The sequence below is a fragment of the Schistocerca piceifrons genome, chromosome 3 (assembly GCF_021461385.2).
Source record: "Schistocerca piceifrons isolate TAMUIC-IGC-003096 chromosome 3, iqSchPice1.1, whole genome shotgun sequence".
NCBI lineage: Eukaryota > Metazoa > Arthropoda > Insecta > Orthoptera > Acrididae > Schistocerca > Schistocerca piceifrons.
This window is the reverse complement of record NC_060140.1, coordinates 292,408,324-292,427,839: the sequence shown is the minus strand read 5'-3', so window position 1 is coordinate 292,427,839 and position 19,516 is coordinate 292,408,324. Positions and strand designations below refer to the sequence as shown.

Below are 19,516 nucleotides of genomic sequence, written 5' to 3'. Positions count from 1 at the left end.
TGCTTTCTATATTCAACAGATAAAACTGGAAAAAACACCGGACAGTACATCTGATGATACATCTGACACAAATAGTAGTCTCAGTACAGTTCCGGATTCAGTGAAAAACTTCCCAGTGAATGACAGATCTGAAGAATCTTCAGCTGATGACAAAAATGCAGAATCTGGTGAACTGAAGCAGATCACAGAAAAAAAGCCGAAAAGTGTGAAGAAAAGCACAAAAGCAAAGTAAGTTCAAGTCAAAAAGTAATCCTATTTCTAGAGACTTTGTTACTGGGGAAAAAACCTGCTTCTAAGCCGTGGTGTGAATATTTAAGCTCTCTCTCTCTCTCTCTCTCTCTCTCTCTCTCTCTCTTTCTTTCATTTTGTGTGTGTGTTGCGATGTAATGCCATGCCATGCCTACTTGCCTATCTACATACTCTTCACAAGTGAGTCCCTCTCATCCCGGGGTCTAAGTGACCCACCTGTCCTTTCCAGTCATCCCCAACCTGTCCTCCTCTGTTGACCGGGCAAGGATCTAACAGTTCCGAAAGCTAGGATAGTGATGTCACTTTTAATTTTATGTGTGTCTTTTGGCATTAATACATATTTATCATAGGTAAGTACTGATGAATAATTCTGTCTCGTAATTTATTAGTTTCCTCAAATAAATTTTCTTCTGATATATCCGCGAAGTAAAACAGATAGGAAGTTAAGAATAAGGCAGTTTCAGGATGCCATTGTTTTTTACACCAATGGCTCTACATCTGCCAATCATGTGGGATATGCCTTCAAGTCTTCTGTTGGTATGGGGCACCATCCCCTGTGCGCCATGTATGGAGTGTTTACTGCAGAATTGATGGCAATTTATGAGGCCCTCTGCTCCTTTAAATGGTCCTCACTCACCCAAGTTTTGTTATGTACAGACTCAATGAGTGGCTTTCAGGCTATCGCTCGTTGTTTCTCCTGCCACCCCTCAGTCTCTGCCAACCCTGACCTTCTTGCTGATCTTGGTGATGCTGCTTGTTTGGTTGATTTCCTTTGGGTTCCTGGCCACGTTGGTATCCTGGGTAATGAACTTGCTGACCATTCTAGGCGACACCTCTGAGACTGGATTTGTGGCTTTACATCAAATCCCTTTTTGCTCAATCGTGGGCCAGTTCTTGGGAGCTACCCCTCTTTCTAATAAACTTTGCACCATCAAGGAGACTCCGACCATGTGGTGTTCTTCCTTCTGCCTCTCTCGGCTGGAATCTACTACCCTCTGCCGTCATCGTATTGGCCATATTAGGTTGACCTCCGGTTTTTTACTCTGCAATGAGCTGATCACCCCTTGTAGTTGCAGGGTTCTCCTCATGGTGATCCATATTTTGCTGATCTCCCCCAGCCTTTTGGCCCTTCGCACTTCCAGCTTCCTTGTCTCGAGTGTTAGTGGACGACCCTCGCTTGGTTATGCTTGTCCTTGGTTTTCTTTGCAAAAGTGGTTTGTCGTCTCGGGTATAAATCCTTGATTTTTCATTTGGAATTTTAGTCTCTCAATTTGCATAGATGTTGGTTATGGAGGCCTTGACCTTGCCTCCACATTGGCCAGATTCTCCCTGCCTTTACCCTACATTTTGTCTGGTCAGTTGTAATGTTTTGTTTCCACTTTTCTTGTGTCTTCTTCCCTTCCAGTTCTCCAGATGAACATTTTTTTCCAACTCCTGGGCTTCTTTCCACCCTGTGCTTTCATATTGCGTTTCAGTTTTGACTTTAAATTATAGCTGCTGTTCTGAGATGCGAGTATTTGAAATTCGACTGAAAGTTGACCAATAATATTATCGATAATACCTTCGTGCGGAATATCACTGTGCTTTTGTCATTAACTCTGTGTGTTTGAAACACCGCTGGCGAAAGTTGATCAAATGTTCTATCGATAATCGCATCTCGCAGATTATTGCTGCATACTCTTCGTGCTTAGAATGCATGTTAGTGGGAAAGCTTTGTTTATGCTTGCTTTTATGTGGTGTATGCAGTATGTTCTGATATTCATGCAATTGTGTGACGAATTGGTGTCAGATTTAGTGTTTACGTGTTGTGCTTCAACTGCATGTTAGTGGGAAAGCTTTGTTTATGCAGTGTTTGTTGTGGTTCTGGTATGCATGCAACTATGTGACGAATTTGTGTGCGATTTAGTGTTTTCGTGATGAGTTCAACTAAGAAACGATATAATCATCAGTCTTTCAGGGATGCATATTTTGCTGAATTTGCGTGTATTATGTAATTGTGGAAAGGTGAAATATTCCCATTCTGTTCTCCATACATTGCTCCCTCTGACTATCACCTGTTTAGATCAAGGCACATGGCCTGGCTGACCAGCACTTCCGATCTCATGAAGAAGTCACAAATTGGATCGATTCGTGGATTGTTTCGAAAGATGAACAATTTTTTTTGACGTGGGATTTGTACCCTGCCTGAAAGATAGGAAAAAGTAGTGGCCAGTGATGGAAAATGCTTTGAATGAGACATGTATAACCAATTTGTTTCATTAAAGCCTCAAATGTTGAGGAAAAAACGGCAAAAGCAAAGTTGTACACCTTGTAATAGTAAATATTTTTTATCACAATCGTTCAACAACCAATGAAGATCACTATATAAATTGGAATTCACCTTACAAGGTCACTGTGTGAATTGGAATTGAAAATCCACTGTATGATGAATATTACCTTATTTGAGCAGAACACATTGTGTTTTGATAAATTGAATACCAATTAGAGTTCATAAAGGGCGCATCTGCTGCCTATCTGTTAAGACAGGGTGTATACGATCCGGGTCAACCGGGAGTTCCGGGAAAAACCCAGGAATTTTTTCATCCGGGAGAAAACCGGGAATTTTTCGGAATTCCGGGAATTTTTAATTGTTTTAGCTTTGTTAAATTTTTGTAATTTTGACTGCAGAATTGATTCTCTAGCAGAGAATGTTATTGTATCCTGCTACTGGAGAATGATACTGCAGCAATAAAATATAAACGAGAGGGAAAAAAATAAAACTTTAGTGACAAAGGAAATGTGCAATTTACAACAACAAAAAACCATGCACGCACAAGCGTCTGCAAATAGCAAAAATATGTCAAAGGTCGTAGGGCACAGACTGTAATTCTTCGTAACAATAAACTGCTTGCTATGAGCATGACGTCACAACTGTACATATTAGGTTCGTTTGACCAATTGCCAGCGGGCTGTTGCGCATGCGCATTTGACTCGCGTATAAGCAGTACCTTCTCCTGCTTCCCGCTACTTGAAGTTTGGCTGTTAGCTGTATCGGTAGTAGCAGCAAGCAGCCAGATGCAAACGAGAAAAATTTTTCTCGGGCGCCCTAGCTGCCAGATTCACACTTGCACAGAGTTGTCCGAGTTGTAGTGGGGAGGGGGTTAACCGCCACATGACCCGTGTTTACGTTAAGTGATTTCGCTGATTCTCTTCGTGTTCAGCTCCCATGTCAAATGAAAACAAAACAGATTTCTGTGGCCGGGAGCTATCAAGTGAATTAAAATACATTCACATAATTACAGAGGGCAAAAATATATTATTAATTTCAGTTTTCTGATTTTATTTTATTTCCAAGTTTGTAGCAGTCAAGCATTAATCGCCTTGCAGAACAGTGAAGTTATTTTTGCAAGTTTGCTAAAGAAATTTGGCTTTATTAATCTTTCAGCTGAGGCAATCATTTTATTTGAAACGAAGTGTTTCATTCTACAGTATTGGCTAGTTCCAACTGTTCGCTGAATTTCAAGTGCATGTTATCATCTTCTGCCATATATGACATTATGCCATAATAAAGAACCAAAAATGAGATCGTAGAGCAATGGTACTCCAAGAAAATTTACATCCCAAAAACCACACTGAAAAGCTTAATATCAGATGGGACCTACTTCATTGTGAATCTGGAAAAAGCCAATTTGCACTTCAAGCCGAATTATGCATTTTAGTATGTTTTACGAAATTCCGATGCCCTTTGGAGTATCCTCTGATGCACTGTTTCTTTTATGGTGTAATGTAAGCTCTCTTCATGCTTTATACAAACAAGCATACGGGCTTCCTACACCACTGGAGTTGCACATGCTCAATAATGCCTGTTTTCTGGTGCTCTCTGGCAACTGGTAAATTGAACCTATTTCTAACAATCTCCGGATAGTATTGCGAATGGTGGTTAGAAAAGCGTTACTTTCAAAGTAAATTTCTTTTTACGCAAGATGAATTTATGTTACGTGTGAGAAAGTGGGATGGATATCAAAATCACAGAGCGTTTGAAACTGAACAATTTGAGGACCAGCCACTTAACAAGAATTTTGAGCCGAGACATTTATGTCATAATTTTAAATTTACTGGCACATTTGTGTGATGTGTCTTAAAGTATAACACACGCAAAAAAGATAAATATTACATGTGAAAGCTTAGCTTTTCTTGTAGATATATGGTATTGTGTACATTAATGTAAACCGTTAACTTTTCCTCTTGCGTGTTCGCGCTACGTAACCAGTGATCTTGCTATTGGCTGACTATAATGCGTGTCATATGCTCTGAATAGCTGCTGTCATCGGCTGATGAGATCTCGTGGCATGAGATATGATTGGCCTACGAAAGGACATCGCAACCTCGGTTTCAACGCTCCGGAAACTAACGCGCTGTGTTTGGTGCAATTCGAATTTATACTTTCGTAATACGAAAATATGCAGCGTATATGTTGCTGCAAATCAAAGGTCTTTCCAGAACTTCTCTCCTTTTTTTTTTTTTTTTTTAATTATTAAGTCTCTCCAAAACTTCTTTGCCTTGTCTTTTCTTTTTTTTCCGGGAAGTTCTATGCGATTGTATTAAACGTTAACCATTCAAAGGAGTGATAAATTTATGAGTTCCAAGGGAAAATCTACGGAAAACCTACTGTCACTTAGCACAGAAAAAGTATATTTTCGCCCGGGAAAAAGCATATTTTTAAACGGGATATCCGGGAGAAATCCGGGAATTTTTTTTTCCTTGTCCCCGTATACACTCTGTAAGACTACATATGCTTGATCGTCACCGAAGGTCCATTATGCCAAATTCCCCAAATGTGTGGAACTGCTGACTGCAATTACTGAGTGCGAATCACTGCTAGGCAGGTTGAGCACACCCACTTCGCTGTCTGGGTTCTCCCCGGAAAACAAGCTGCACACCTGTCACTTCTATAGTGTATGTATTATCAACTTTCAACTTTTTAGTCTTCATCGCTGAATACTATTCAAAATTAAATTAAATTTTCAGAAAGTCTTCTTATTTACTAGTTATTGGTAAATATTGCGGAACAATGGTTCTTACTTCTTGTTCTCGCTATTGAATGTTTTGGAGATGCATTGTTTATTTATGTTGCAATGAAAACTCACTCTTTTGTACTTCACAAATGCAATATTAATGATTTTAAAATTGTTTAATGTTCAAACAGTATAGCATTTGACAACTTCTGGATGCATTAATCAGACTTCAACTGATTGTTGATGTTTCATCACTGTTAAGTACATGAAACTCGCGCACCACTGAATCACAGTGCTTCGGTACCACTTTAAAATATTCTGTCAATTCGCGGTAGAAAGAAAATTTTTAAACCAGTCTTCAGTTTTATTATAAAACCTGAAATGATCGCAAAATTATTTTTAAGTGGTACAGTTTCTTAGCCTTAAATCATTGTAGTGTAATGCTCCCATGCATGACAGTGTAGGCTGAATTTGCTAACTTCTTACAGATTGTCTTCAGCATGTCCGTCCTGTAAAAGTGGTGTAAATTCTGGATATCGTTGAGTCAGAATTAAAATAATGTGGGTGTGCTTTTCAATAAGTCTCTTCTTTTTGAATTTTCGGAAAAAAACATATAACATTTGTCCAAGTCAGACTTATTCACCTTTCTTTATTACATTCCTTGATTACTGCAGCTTCACTTCTCAACATTTCTAAATAGGTACAAAACACTGCTTTAATTGTAATGAATTAATAATCTACTTTCATTATTTGCTACAAATAAAAAAATGAAACAAATACCTCTACATACGCTGAATATCGTCTACATACAAATAACATTTTTTGTCCCACACACTTATTAAAATTGTAAGAAAGTGAATTGTACATGTATATTTGCTCATTTATAGATAGCAAGGCTACAAAAAATTTACACATGCTTGCTCATTTGTAGATGAGGAGTGTACAGTAAATTTCAGCACCTCTTATACTTAAGGGAAATTTTCAAATATTCTACACTTGAGTTCCTCAAAATTACGTGGTTGGTGCTGTGTGGAAGTTGAGAAGTGCACAGGTGCAAACTGTCTTTTTTTCTCACGTCTACTTGGAAGTGCATATGTGAGTGCAGGCTTCAGTTTCTGTCAGCAGCATTAGTATATTATAGGATTCACTCTCATGTCTGTATATACATTTGCCTTCCGTTTTCCTTGCAGCATGCAGAAATGGATCGGGACAGCGCCTTTAGACAGTGTCTATAATTTTGTCGCTGGTTGTCCACTAAAAGAAATTTGTAAATTGGCACTGGTTTACTTTTAAATTAGAAGATATAGCAACCAAAAGTATTAAATTCCCCTATGTTTCAATCGCATTGAGTTTGTCATGTCATGGTCCATGGTTCTCATAGGGATGAATCTGAGGGATATGGAAAATCATCAAAAATGTATATTTTATTAAATTGCAAAAAAATGTAATGACAAAACAGTAAGCTGGAGTTTCTGCAAAAATGCTCTTCAGTGAAGTAGGAGTTGCCAAACAGGAAATTCTTTCTCAGTCTTAAATCCCACATTACCAACAGGACATTTAATATGTTCTGGTATATTGTTGAAGGCACATGTAGCCATATATCTGACTCCTTTCTGCACTAATGGTCAACCTCTGAAGTGTTTGTAGAGGTTGTTTTTGTATAGGTGTATTTTTGCAATATTTGTTTGCGAGAAGAGAGATATTTGTATTGACAAAGAAGATTAATGAGTGTGTATCGTGAAACATTTGTCAAAGTACCAAGGCTTTTCATGGAGATCTCTGGAAGATATTGTAGAATTGACACTTCAGTATTGCCACTAGCGGACGTGCAGTGGAGGCAGGTGGGCTGGCGTGGGTAGTGGAGCAGACCAGTACAGACGACTACAAACGGTTCACAGATGACACATTGTATAGGCAAACCCACCGAACAAAGTGTTTACCTATGGGCGACAGCAAGCTGGGCGGTGCATTTCTAATGCTGAGCTCAACTACTGTGGGTCTCACCTTGCCCTCTTGCCATTGCCGTGCACTCAGTCATCAGCTGCCCAAACCTGCTGTGTGTTCTATTCATCCCTGTCCACATCTCTACATGGCTTCGGACTTTCTGCTTCCCCATAGATTAACTTACAGTGGATTGCATTTCCTCTGGCAGGGTTCTGTTCCCTGGCTTGTTGAGCCACTGCTGGCTCCAGCCTGCAGTATTTTATGATGACATTGCTGTTTAGTGTTATTGTCACGCCTGTACAGGTACTAAGGACACACAATAGAAATCTTGTAACACATTGTGAAAATACATCCATGTATGGTGAGTTCTCCAAGTATCAGGCTACCAGTTATACAGCTGTTTTTGTTGAGAACAGTTGTTTCACCAGTCATCTTCGCTGCCATTTCTTTGTAAGCTAGCTTATTCAGAAATAAACTAAGTGTTGTGTTAGACTTCTTACACCTTAAAAGATGAAATTATTCAGACGTGGTGGTGGTGGTGAATAAATATCAAACAGCCATTGGCAGACTATCAGTTACTAATAACATGTTAGTGCAAGGAAACAGTAATTGATAAATGTTGAAAGGCACTGGAGGGAGATTTTAGTATGTGGCAGCTAATGATTATACTAATAGATCATTCAAGAGATGTGAAAACTGAATGGGAGATTGGATTACTGGTGTGTAAGTAGAGTGACAAAAGCAAAAGGCAGACTATGTTAAACCTAAGTTTGCATCATAATCTGAGTTTTCGCTGAGAAGTGGTAAGACTATATCACATAAAAATGACATTTTTGGTAAAAATTGTAGTTGAACGCTTCCTGTTGGATTGAAGTACAACATTGTGCATAAAAATTTGCCAACCGTTTGAGACAGACCACACACCTGTTGAGAAATAAAATTAAAATTTTATAATTGCAATATTGAGAGTTTTTGAAACTTCCTGGCAGATTAAAACTGTGTGCCCGACCGAGACTCGAACTCGGGACCTTTGCCTTTCGCGGGCAAGTGCTCTACCAACTGAGCTACCGAAGCACGACTCACGCCCGGTACTCACAGCTTTACTTCTGCCAGTACCTCGTCTCCTACCTTCCAAACTTTACAGAAGCTCTCCTGGGAACCTTGCAGAACTAGCACTCCTGAAAGAAATATTGCGGAGACATGGCTTAGCCACATTCTGGGGGATGTTTCCAGAAATTGAGAGTTTTTGTCTCTGGGAGGCCACAAATGACTTATCACGATTGCAGATTTATATGTGGTGAGTAATTTTGTAATTGCAAAATATCAGAAGAGTCATACAGCTAGTCACATCAGTATCTAAAGCAAAATTGTGTGTACTTAGGAATTATGCCCTTTGTACAGTTTTAGCACAGTCTGAAAATGAAAGCAGTTGAGCCTATTGCAGTGGTTGTTTGGCTACAGTGTATCCTGTCAGTAATCTTGCTTTTCTCGTCTTTCACATTGTGTCAGTGGACTTGTTCAGATGACATTGAGTACTAGAAAATGCACTGTACTAATGATATCCTATCTCAAACTATGGCAACCATATTTCAGTCTGAAATGCTATTATAGGAAAGTACTAGCAGTAGTATTCTGCAGCAGTTGCTGACTCATACTCACAGGGTCTGTAAACAATTAGATAGTCCGTGTGATGAGCTGTTGTTAGATGCATTATTTTTCACACAATGCAGTTAAACTCGGACTATTGCCATAGTGCCTGCAATAACTGTCTAAATATGTTCCTCAGTAACTATCCATTTCTGTAGAACTTGTTGCAGTATGTGTAAATGTGTATGTGAGGGCGCACTGATAAAAACTATGTGGCAGACATACAGCTTGAGTGGGGGATGGATACTCATTTTTCATAGCATATGTTGGTTGTAAACAAGAAATAAGATGTTGAGAGGTCTTATTTATACTTTAGTGGAGTATATGAAGTGTGGAACATTTTTAACATGTTAAAACTGTGTGCCAGAGCAGGACTCAAACCCAGGTACATAAGTTTCGTGGGTGGTAAATTACCAATGGCACTGATGTTGATGATATGTTAGTCTGGCCAAAAGAATTCAAATTAAAGTATTAGACCAATGCATGCAATCACATATGATTGCCACGACCAAATAACTTCGAACAAGAAATTTCCTGACTGAAGTTGGTGGCTGTAGCATAAGAGGTATCCTGTATCACGCAGTACAAACAAGAGGAACTGCCAAGGTACTGCCAAATGTCATGCAGTACCACCTTTGTCAGGCTATGTATCACACATAGCTGCTCTTATACAGGTACACAACCAATTGGCTTATGTGTCAGCACACAAGTTGCACTACAGATCTCGGTCTTGGCTATTGACTTCATGGATTTGGAAGGTTTTAGAACTATTCTGTAGTCACGAAATATAAATATATGAGTGTCTTACCTTTTCCATGATTGAAATAACCTCTCAGACACACACAATTTCTTGAAGTACACTCTTAAATATATCTGACAATGGAAGGTCTAAGATAGATTAACAGCATTGGTATGAAAAGGAAATTTTGCTCACCCTGTAGAGGAGATTCTGAGTTGCATACAAGCACAAAGAAGAGACTATTATTCATTTTAGCTTTCGGTCAAAAGGCCTCGTTCCGAAGTAGAAAGCACACGTTTACACAAACACAGATAACAGGAATAAGTGAGTTGTACTTGTGTGAATGTGTGTGTGTGTGTGTGTGTGTGTGTGTGTGTGTGTGTGTGTGTGTGTTTTCTACTTTGAAAGAAGGGCTTTTGGTCGAAAGCTAAATTGTATGACAGTCTTTATCTTTGTGCCTGTCTGCTACTCAGCATCTTCATTTATAGAGGGAGTAGCAATCTATCCTTTTCATAATACTTTTAAGTATGTGCTATATAGTGACTCATTGCTACTGTTGACAAAGTTGTCCCTGTTGTTGTTGGTGGTGGTGGTGGTGGTGGTGGTGGTGGTGGTTGCGGTCTTCAGTCCAGAGAGTGGTTTGAGAGCAGCTCTCCATGCTACTCTATCCTGTGCAAACCTCTTCATCCTCGAGCAACTACTGCAACCTCAATCTTTCTGAATCTGCTTAATGTATTCATCTCTTAGTCTTCCTCTAAGATTTTTACCCCCCATGCTACCCTCCTGTATTAGATTGGTGATCCCTTGACACCTCAGAATGTGCCCCACTAACAGATTTCTCCTTCTAGTCAGGTTGTGCCACAAATTTGTCTTCTCCTCAATTCTATTCAGTACCACCTCATGAGTTACATGATATACTCACCCAATCTTCACAACATTTCAAAAGCTTCTATTCTCTTATTGTCTAAACTGTTTGTCATCCAAGTTAAACTTCCATACATGGCTACACTCAAGACAAATACTTCCACGAAGGACTTCCTTACTCTTAAATCTATACTCGATGTTAACAAATTTCTTTTCTTCAGACACACTTTTCTTGCTGTTGTCAGTCTACACCTTATATCCTCCCTACTTTGACCGTCATCAGTTACTTTGCTTTCAAATGGCGAAGCTCATCTCCTACTTGTCCCATTTCGTAATGGAATTCCCTCATCGTCACCTGATTTAATTTCACTACTTTCCATTATCTTCCTTTTTGCTTTTGTTGATCTTCACTTCCTCTTTCAAGACACTGTTCATTCCATTCAACTGCTCTTGCAAGTCATTTTCTGTCTCCAACAGAATTACAATGTCATTGGCAAACCTCAGTTTTTATTTCTTCTCCCTGGACTTAAATTCCTATTCCAATTTTTTGTTTTGTTTCCTTTATTGCTTGCTCAATATACAGGCTGAATAACACTGGGAATAGGCTATAACCCTGCCTCACTCCCTTCTCAACCAGTGGCTCCCTTTCATGCACCTTGACTCTTATAACTGCCATCTGATTTCTGAACAAATTGTGGATAGTCTTTCGTTCCCTGTATTCTGCCCCAGCCAACTTTAGACTTTAAAAGAGAGTATTCCAGTCAGCGTTGTCAAAAGCTTTCTGTAAGTGTACAAATGCTAGAAACATAGATTCGCCTTCCCTTAAATTATCTTCTAAGATTAGTTGTAGGGTCAATATTGCCTCGCGTATTCTAACATTTATCTGGAATCCAAACTGGTCTTTCCCAAGCTCAGCTTCTACCAGTTTTTCCATTCTTCTATAAAGGACTTGTGTTAGTATTTTGCAACTGTGACTTATTAAACTGATGGTTCAGTTTTTCACACTGTCAGCAGCTGCTTTCTTTGGAATTGGAATTATAATATTCTTCTTGAAGTCTGAGGGTAATCCGCCTGTCTCATATGTCTTACTCACCATACGGAAGAGTTTTCTCGTTGCTGACTCTCCCAAGGCTACCAGTAGTTCTAACGGAATGTTTGTCTACTCCCGGGACCTTGTTTCGATTTAGATCTTTCAGTGCTCTGTCAGATTGTTCAAGCAGTATCATATATCCCTTCACATCCTCATCCTCTTCTGTTTCCATAGTATTGCCCTCAAGTACATCTGCCTTGTGTAGACCCTCTATATATTCCTTCCACCTTTCTGCTTTCCCTTTTATGCTTAGGACTGGTTTTCCATCTGAGCTCTTGATATTCATATAGGTGGTTATCTTTTCTCTAAAGATCTTTTTAATTTTCCTGCGGGCAGCATCTGTCTTTCCCTTTGCGATATATATGCTTCTTTCTGCTTAGCTATTTTGCACTTCCTGTCGATCTCATTTTTTAGACTTTTGCATTCCCTTTCATCTGCTTCATTTGTGACATGTTTATATTTTCACCTTTCATCGATTAAATTCAATATTTCTTGCGTTGTTCCTACATAAATGATATTGCAGCTGTGACAGACCTTGTAAACATTGCAGTACTGACATAGTGAAAGGAGGGGGGGGGGGGGGGGGGGTTGAGAAAGATTTCTTCTAAGGCATCTAATTACAAAGTTTTGTGTCAGTTGCCACTGTCTTGCCTGTAGTCCCTCTTGGTTACTGTAAAGGTAAGATCACTTCAGTTCTATTACTGTTACAATTATTCGTATGAGTATTGCAGGCTGATGACTTTCAGTTACTTTTATTTTATTTATAATCTTTTTATGTAATATGTGGGATGGCTGGAAGGGAAAGCTAGAAGACAAAGACAGTATTTTTGAAGCACTATGTTTTTCATTCACTTCTTATAATACTTTTGTTGCTTTTGTACATTATGCTTCCTGTGTTCATACATTTTGTAAGAGATTCCCCTTTTTTCCTTCAATGTTGTAGATGTATTCCACTTCTATTTCTCTTCATTGACGGCACATTAGCTTGCAATTTTGTACTCAATTCTTATTGCTAATTGCAGTTCATTCCAAACGGTCATCTTATTCAGAATGGTGGGAAATGCTTGTATCAGCCAATGAAATTAGTTTGTGGTCTTCAGTTAGCACTTTCAGTAGCCACCGTGTGCCGTGTCTGCCTCCATAGCTAAGTGGCCAGAATGTCTGATTGCTATGTGGAGGACCCAGGTGTGATTTCCAGAGTGCTTGGGTTTTTCCTTGGTTGGAGGACTGGAACATGGTGCAGTCAGTACCATGATGCCACTTGAGGAGATGAGTGAGTGAGATGCAGTGTCTTGAAGGTGTGGGAAGCCGACAACAGCAAGAAGAGCAGTGTGTTCACCCCATAACCCTCCATCCAAATGCAAATGACGTCACTGACAGAGGGTGACATGGTGGCCAGTTGGTACCATGTGGTGTCAGTTCCAGTCTGCAAAGCATTACTTTACTTCTGTGTACAGTGTATGATATGCATTCTCTTTGTTACTATTTCGACGAGAACAGTTTGACACATTTGGGCATTTATGATAAACAGTCAACTGCTTACCATGTCTGAATTTTTCTTCAGTCATTGGCATCAATTCATCAGTCACAGCTGATGATCCTCCACTTCTACCTCATTTGGAAAGCAGTTTAGTTTGGCTGTCGCTGCTGCCATAGTGTGCTCTCTTTCCCGAAATTGTGTTGTTTCAATGGCCTTTTGAACAGTGTGACGTTGCAGGAGGCCATATCAGGAGAGTAAGGGGCATTTTGAAGCACAGGCATCTGTTTTATCGCCAAAAATCATAAAATTGCTTTTGTTCCCCCATCAGCAGCTTTGGCACGAATTTCGCTAACTCTCTCTTCATGGCCAAATTTTCAGTCACAGTGATATGTGCCAAAAAAAGTACTGATGCCTATCTCTTCCACAATTTCTCTGATAGTCACACAATGGTCCTACATCACCACAGCATTCACATTGGCAATGACCTGGTCATTTTGGCATGTTGATGGCCGATTGGAGTGTCTCTCATTGTCCACCGAAGTGCACCAGTTTGTCAGTCAGTTGAACCACTCCTTAATCTGTGTGGTGCCCATAGTATTGTCACTCAAAGCTGTCTGAAGTATTGTCACTCAAAGCTGTCTGAATCTTGCAAATGGTTTCCACCTCACTGTTACCCAGTTTCTGGCAAAGTTTGATGCACTAGAGCTGCTTCAGTCATTGCGTCATTTCCCTTGCAATGAAAACACTACTTCACTTATCTGCTGCTTGCAGGCGAGAAAAAATTCATGGAGGTTCAAAGTTGGCTCATGCAAGCGTGCTAGTTTCAAAAAAGTGCAGAAAATCTTAACACCAACTTCACATTTGACAGTATTTGCAATAAACATGACCATTCTACTTTTTAAGCATCAGGAGACGTGGCGAACAAGTGATACCATGAAATGAACCAATGTGTGTGCCACGTAATTTGGGAAAATAATGTTTTCTTAGACTTGCACGTTTACTCTGTGAACAGTTCTTACGATAAATTTGATTTCTTTACCCCCCCTTGTGTCAGTTGTTCTTGGGCTTTGAATGTCATTCTTTTTACTATTATTCTTCATCTACATAGGAACTCTGCAAGTCATATTTAAGTGCTTGACAGAGGTTTCATCAAACCACCTTCACAATTCTCTATTATTCCAGTCTCGTATAGTGCATGGAAAGAATGATTACATATATCTTTCCATATGAGCTATGATTTCCCTTATTTTATCAAGGTGATGGTTTCTCCCTATGTAGGTCAACATCAACAAAATATTTTCGCACTCAGAGGAGAAAGTTGGTGATTGTAATTTCGTGAGAAGATTCCTCCGCAGCGAAAAATGCCTTTGTTTTAATTATGTCCATCCTAAATACTTTATCATTTCAGTGACATTCTCTCCCCTTTTTCGCGATAATACAAAACATGCTGCCTTTCTTTAAACCCCTCAATGTACTCCATCAATCCTATCTGGTAAGGATCCCACACTGCGCAGCAGTATTCTAAAAGAGGGTGGAAAAAGTAGTGTATGCTGTCTCCTTAGTAGATCCATTTCAGTTCCTAAGTGTCTTGCCATTAAAATGCAGTTTTGGTTAGCCTTCCCTACAACATTTTCAGTGTGTTCCTTCCAATTTAAATTGTTCGTAACTGTAATTTCCAGGTATTTAGTTGAATTTATGGCCTTTAGATTTGACTGATGTATCGTGCAACCAAAGTGTGACGGATTCCTTTTAGTACTCTTGTGGATGACTTCACACTTTCTGTTATTTAGCGTCAATTGCCAATTTTCTCACCATACATATATATTTTCTAAATCGTTTTGCATTTGCAATTTGTTGTGATCTTCTGATGGCTTTACTAATCGATAAACAGCAGCATCATCTGCAAACAACCTAAGACGGCTGCTCAGATTGTCTCCCAAATCGTTTATATAGATAATGAACAGCAAAGAGTCTACAACACTACCTTGGGGTATGCCAGAAATCACTTCTGTTTTACTCGATTACTTTCCGTTAGTCACTATGAACTGTGACCTCTCAGACAGGAAATCACGAATCCAGTCACATAACCGAGACGATACTCCATAGGCACGCAATTTCTCTACTAGCCGCTTGTGTGGTACAGTATCAAAAGCCTTCCAGAAATACAGAATCAATTTGAAATTCCTTGTCGATAGCACTCAACACTTCCTGCAAGTAAAGAGTTAGTTGTGTTTAACAAGAATGATGTGTTGACTGTGTGCCAATAGACCGTTTTCTTCGAGGTAATTCATAATTTTCGAACACAATATGTGTTCTAAAGTCCTGCTGCATATCGACATTAATGATATGGGCCTGTAATTTAGTGGATTACTTCTACTACCTTTCTTGAATATTGGTGTGATCTGTGCAACTTTCCAGTCTTTGGGTACGGATCTTCCGTTGAGCGAATGATTGTATATGATTCTGACCGGAATACTTGCTTTTGTTAAGTAATTTAAGCTGCTTCACTATTCCAAGAATATCTACTTCTATGTTACTCAAGTTGACAGCTGTTCTTGATTCGAATTCTGGAATATTTACTTCGCCTTATTTTGTGAAGGCAATTTGGAAGGCTGTGTGTAGTAACTCTGCTTTGACAACACTGTCTTCGATAATATCTCCATTGCTATTGCAGAGAAAAGGCATTGATTGTTTCTTGCCACTAGTATACTTCACATATGACCAGAATGTCTTTGGATTTTCTGCCAGGTTTGGAGACAAAGTTCATTATGGAAACTGTTATAAGCATCTCGCATTGAAGTCCGCGCTAAATTTCAAGCTTCTGTAAAGATCACCAATCTTGGAGATTTTCATCTGTTTGAATTTGGCATGTTTTTTCGTTGTTTTTGCAACAGATTCTGACTTATTTTGGGTGCCAAGGAGGATCAGCTCCATCGTTTGTTAATTTACTTGGTGTAAATCTCTCAGTTGCTGCTGATACTATTTATTTGAATTCAAACCACATCTGGTCTGTACTTACATTGTTAATTTGGAAGGAGTGGAGAGTAGTCTCTCAGGAAGGCGTCAAGTGAATTATCTGCTTTTCTGAATAGGTATATTTTTAGTTTTCTAATTAAACATGGATTTTCGCCAACATATTGAGGGTAAATTAAAGTCATCGCCAACTATATTTGTATGAGTCGGGTACGTGTTTGAACTCACACTCGAGTTTTCTTTGAACCTTTCAGCAATTGTATCACCTGAATTGGGAGGTTGGTAAAAGGATCCAATTATTATTTTATTCCGGTTGCCAACAGTGGATGACCTCTGCCCATACTAACTCAGAGGAGTACCCACTTCAATTTTGCGACAAGGTAAACTACTTCTAACAGCAACAAATATGCCACCGCCAACTGTGTTTAGTCCGTCGTTTTGGATCACCGCTAGATTCTTCGCAAAAATTTCGAGTGAACCTATCTCTGGCTTTATCCAGTTTTCAATGCCTTTAACAATGCGAACTTCAGTGCTTTCTATTAGCGCTTGGAGCTAAGACAATTTACAACTGTTATATCGATGGTTACTGTATCTACGTTCTTCCTGTGTTTGGCCTGCACCGTTTGTTAATGAAGCCCTTTCTGTGTTTTCCTGAGACCCTCTAGTGTAAAAAATACTGCCCAGGCCACACTACACAGCTACCTGTGTAGATGCCTCCTGCGTGTAGGGGACTCCTGACCTATTCAGCCGAACTCAAAACCCAACCACCCTATGGCACAAGTCGAGGAATCTGCAGCCTACACGGTTGCAGGGCCGTCTGAGCCTCTGATTCAGACCCTCCACTTGGCTCTGTACTGGAGTTTCGCAATCTGTCCTTGTCAACTATGCTGCAAATGGTCAGCTCTGCTTTAATCTCACAAGCAAGCCTGACAGCCTTTACCACTTTCTTAGCTGTTTGAAACCAGAGAGAATCTCTTCCGATCCAAAGTGACACATCATTGCTTCCCACATTGGCTGCACCCTGTGCTCTTCATGGCATGCGGAAGGATCTCTTCCACATCTGGAATGACTCCACCCAGTATGCATACGGAGTGCACATTGGCTTTCTTCCCCTTCTCTGCAACCATGTTCCTAAGGGGCCCCATAACGTGCCTAACGTTGGAGCCCCCAATTGTCAATAATCCCACCCTCTGTGATTTTCTGGATCTTGCAGGTTGAGAGGTTTTCTCTGAAAGAGGACAGACAACAGCATTTGGCTGAGCAACAGTGTCAGCCACAGACAGCACCTGGAACCTGTTTGTCAGACTAACTGGGCAGGCCTTATGTGTGGCTCCCTGGGAAGTCTTTCACCACCTGCTACGCCCCGGGCGACCTCCCACTTGACCATGGTTGAGGAGTGAACCTCAGTGCTAGCAGTAAATGGCCTAGCCACTGGTGAGGACCGATCGGAGGTCTCTGATGTGCTGGATGTCCGTGGGATTTCCACGGCTGGCCCACAACAGCGGTGCCCATCCACTGCAGCTTTAAGCTGTGTAATTGAAGCCATCACAGCCTGGATCTGAGAGCAAAGTGTCACCAACTGGGCTCGCATCCACATACAACAATCCCAGTCCCTATGCATACTAAAGACCATGGAAAACTAAACTACCCAGATAACGGACTATCGACAGTGCTATGGAACTCTACTGTAGATGCTGACAAAAATCCAGGAATTGTGTCTAATAAATTAGATTAGTACGCAGAGATTCAAAAACCTAACTACCAAAGCACTCTGGTGAAATTTGTCCCGATTAGGACCCTGTAATATGTCACAAAATCAGTTTACTTTCCGACTCAAACGAAAATGCAAGAAGTGTGGCTATTATCTATCAGATTAACATGCAGAAACTCAAGAAACTAAACTATCAAATCACACTGATGAAATTATACAATTTGCTCCTCGTTAGGAATTTGTAAAAGTCGCAAAATCGGTTGCTTCCCTGTTGCTGCTTCTGTCTTGGCCGGCTGCTGCTGCCTGACTAATGCCAACAAGCGGTCACTAGCTACCTAAACAAACAGACAAATCACTATCCTTGTAAAGAAATTTTTAACATTCAAAAGCTAAAGATTTCAGTTGAATTTACTGATTGTGAATGCTTCAAGTGAGTATCCATCCTTGTTTCATCAACTGGTCCGTTGGTCCTTCACTTCTACTCGAGATATTACTTTCCAAGATAAATTTTGTTTCATTAATTTGAATATTTTTATTGTAGCTTTGATTGTTATTGATTATTGTACACTGAAATTGTTATTTTTTCAGGTCTGAAAGCAGTGCTGACTCTGGGAAAACAGATTCCTCTGAACAGTCAGTTCAGAGTTCTCGTGAAAGCACTCCAGAGAGTGGTCCCGCAGGTCCAGAGACAGATGTTGCACGCACAACTGGGGGATGCCTTTTCCGTGGTGTACGTCGGGACAAAGCATGTTTGTTGTGCCTCAAATCAGGGAATGCCTTCAAATGTCGTGGCATTTGTGGGAATTACTATCACCCAGAATGTGTTGCGATTGAGCTAAGTAGGGCACAGGCCCTAGCTGATGGTATTACACTTGAAGATGATAAAAAGAGATTTTTTAAGAAGAAGAAAAAGGGCCGCCCAAGGAAACTAGCTATCAAAATCAAAACTGAACCCATTGAGACAGTTATTCCCATTAAAGAAACATCTTCAGATAATGTGGATGAACACAGTAAGAGTGACAAAGAGAATGAAGGTACGTCGCAGTTTGGAAATAGCAGACTGATTACCAATGGAGCTACCAATGACAGTTTGAAAACTAATATTACTATTAAAATAGAAATCGTAGAAAATGAAGACACTGATGTGGAAACAAAGTTTGATAACTTGGAAGAAGCCACCGCAAAAGATGATAAGAATTCTGAGTTGTTAGAAGTAAATGAGATTAAAAAAGAAGTTGAGAAAGAAGAAGTTGAGAAGGCCGATTCTGTTACTGGTAGTGCAATGGTAAATACTATTGCTGGAGACAGTACTGATGACAATTTCACAGCTGCAGAACCCAAAAAAGGAAAGGGTAGTAACACAAAACAGCCTCAAAAATCTCATACCAGTACAAGTGGGAACTCTAAAGTAAGTAATGCATTTGACTCAAATGCAACTTCGGGAAGTTTTGAAGGAAATGGAAAAAAGAAATCAAAAACACCCAATGGGGATAGTAGTGAAGAATCTAATGGCAATGAAGAGGGAGATAACGCTAGTGAGAAAAATGTTGCTGAGAAGGAAGCAGAAGCTATGATGAACTTCATTTGTCATGAATGTGTGAAAGGAGTTAAACCAAAATGTTTTGTTTGTGGGAGTGAACAACAAGAATCAGAGATACAGTATTGTTCTGTGGGTAAGTGTCACTTCTTATTTAGTACCTAATAACATGTTTAAATTCTCCAGTCACATTGCTGTCTTTACAATTTGCGTGTGTTCTTTGTATGGAAAGGTAAATGTGAGTTAACATCTGTTGGCTCTGTAATTTACAATTTGCTCTTCAAAAAT

The 19,516-nt window shown here is 39.8% G+C and overlaps 1 protein-coding gene across 2 annotated transcripts in view; it reads left to right on the top strand.

The window, feature by feature from the left end:
* Positions 1 to 19,516, top strand: part of LOC124787948 (histone-lysine N-methyltransferase NSD3) — a 123,492-nt gene that overhangs the window by 42,383 nt on the left and 61,593 nt on the right. For both annotated transcript variants that reach the window (XM_047254947.1, XM_047254946.1), the window contains exons 6-7: positions 20 to 228; positions 18,280 to 19,364. In XM_047254947.1, coding sequence (XP_047110903.1) covers positions 20 to 228; positions 18,280 to 19,364 — 1,294 coding nt within the window. The remainder of the gene's footprint in view (positions 1 to 19; positions 229 to 18,279; positions 19,365 to 19,516) is intronic.